Source organism: Sinocyclocheilus anshuiensis, unplaced genomic scaffold (assembly GCF_001515605.1).
Source record: "Sinocyclocheilus anshuiensis isolate Anshui unplaced genomic scaffold, SAMN03320099.WGS_v1.1 scaffold1497, whole genome shotgun sequence".
NCBI lineage: Eukaryota > Metazoa > Chordata > Actinopteri > Cypriniformes > Cyprinidae > Sinocyclocheilus > Sinocyclocheilus anshuiensis.
In genome coordinates this window covers 1131619-1133538 of record NW_015543492.1, presented here as the reverse complement: position 1 = coordinate 1133538, position 1920 = coordinate 1131619, and the positions used below count along the sequence as shown (strand labels likewise).

At 39.0% G+C, this 1920-nt stretch overlaps 1 protein-coding gene across 1 annotated transcript in view; it reads left to right on the top strand.

Annotated features, from left to right (window-relative positions):
- LOC107694749 (dolichyl-diphosphooligosaccharide--protein glycosyltransferase subunit STT3B-like) overlaps positions 1–1920 on the top strand; it is a 21266-nt gene that overhangs the window by 16473 nt on the left and 2873 nt on the right. The window contains exons 11-13 of the mRNA XM_016494429.1: positions 1–174; positions 246–417; positions 496–669. Coding sequence (XP_016349915.1) covers positions 1–174; positions 246–417; positions 496–669 — 520 coding nt within the window. The remainder of the gene's footprint in view (positions 175–245; positions 418–495; positions 670–1920) is intronic.

Genomic DNA, 1920 nt, shown 5'->3' with positions numbered 1-1920 from the left:
TGGTAAACTGCGCAAGCATCACGTATGTGACGAGGGTTTGGGCTCAAACATCAGGAGTCTGGTGATCGTCCTCCTGCTGCTGCTGCTGCTGATGTTCACTGTTCACTGCACGTGGGTCACCAGTAATGCTTATTCCAGTCCCAGTGTCGTGCTGGCGTCATACAACCACGACGGGTACTGAGACACACACACACACGCATATGAACACACACACAGTGGCTCATCCGTCCTCCTGTGTGTTTCAGCTCGCGCCGCATCCTGGATGATTTCAGAGAGGCATACTATTGGCTGCGGCTCAACACCGACCAACACGCGCGCGTTATGAGCTGGTGGGATTATGGGTATCAGATTGCAGGCATGGCCAACAGAACCACGCTAGTGGACAACAACACCTGGAACAACAGCCACATCGCACTGGTGAGACGCGTGCCAACCACAGGAAGAGACGCTCGACTGCAGGAAGTCTGACTGCCTCTCTCTGATTGGCTCTCTCAGGTAGGCAAAGCCATGGCGTCCAATGAGAGTGTGGCGTATGACATCATGAGGCTGCTGGACGTGGACTATGTGCTGATCATCTTCGGCGGGGTGATCGGATACTCGGGCGACGACATCAACAAGTTCCTGTGGATGGTGAGGATCGCCGAGGGAGAACATCCCAGAGACGTGCGGGTGAGTCATCATACCATATTAATTAACTAACAGTAAACTATAACTAACTAAAACTACAGCTATTGCAAATTGTATTCATTAACTGAAATAAAGCTTAAATAAAATATACATATTAGATGAAAAACCTAAACGAAAATCAGGAATGTTGCCTTTGCAACTAACTGAAATAAGTTTAAGATGAAGTACTAAAATCACTAAAACTTAAACTGAAATAAATTAAAACTATATAGAAATATAAAAAAAATAGAAAAGCAAATAAAATACTAAAACTGTTACAAATCTTGTTCATTAATTGAAATAAAGCTAAAATAAGATATTAATATTAGATTAAAAAAATCTTGGCAAGCTAAATAGAAATATTAAAAACAAACAAACAAATGTATATATATATATATATATATTTCTGTCATGACAACTCTCAGAGGGATTGGCATGGTAATGTACATGACAATGTTAATGTATTTGGTCTTGGCGGAATAGATCTGCTACGCTGCTGCTGCGGCAGAGCAAGTACCGAGACTTGCTACTGCCAATACATCCACAACATGCTGCTGTGAGCATGTAAGAAATACTGCTGCTGCAAATATAGCACATATGTATCACTAGTCTTATATTTGAATGTTGAGCAGCGAGCTCATTGGCTACCGATACAGGAGAGAACCAATCAGCTGTGCCATGTGATAATGATGTCATTAGGTTAGATTGAGTTAGACTTATCGGACTGCGCCATCTAGAGTTTCATGCCAGAACTCTGTATTTAAACAAAATTACTAATACTAAAACTGAAATAAAAATAAATTACATAGAAAATAAATAGAAATATAAAAAAAAACTAATAAAATGACAAAAGCACATAATACATTTACTAAAACTAAGATAAAAAAACTAATAAAATTAAAACAAAATTAAAATAGGAAAAATATGCAATATGAAAATAATTGAAGACAAATTGTGTTTTACTGAGAAAAAACAAGATTTGGTTTGTAAAAAGCCTTTTTCCAAAAGGTACATCTGGAAAAAGGGGGGTCGTCTTCAGGGTGCGAACTACAGGGGAGCTCGGCTCCCCTTAATCAGACATGGGCTCCCCTGAAAACGTGATTTGTGACATTTTGGGGGGTCTCAAAAAATATTGACAACGTGTTATTTTGATGTGCAATTTCAGTTTTGTGTAATGTGATCATCGTAGATTATTATGTGTAAAATTGCAAAAATATCATTCATTCATGCATGACGGCGATTTAAACCTAATTA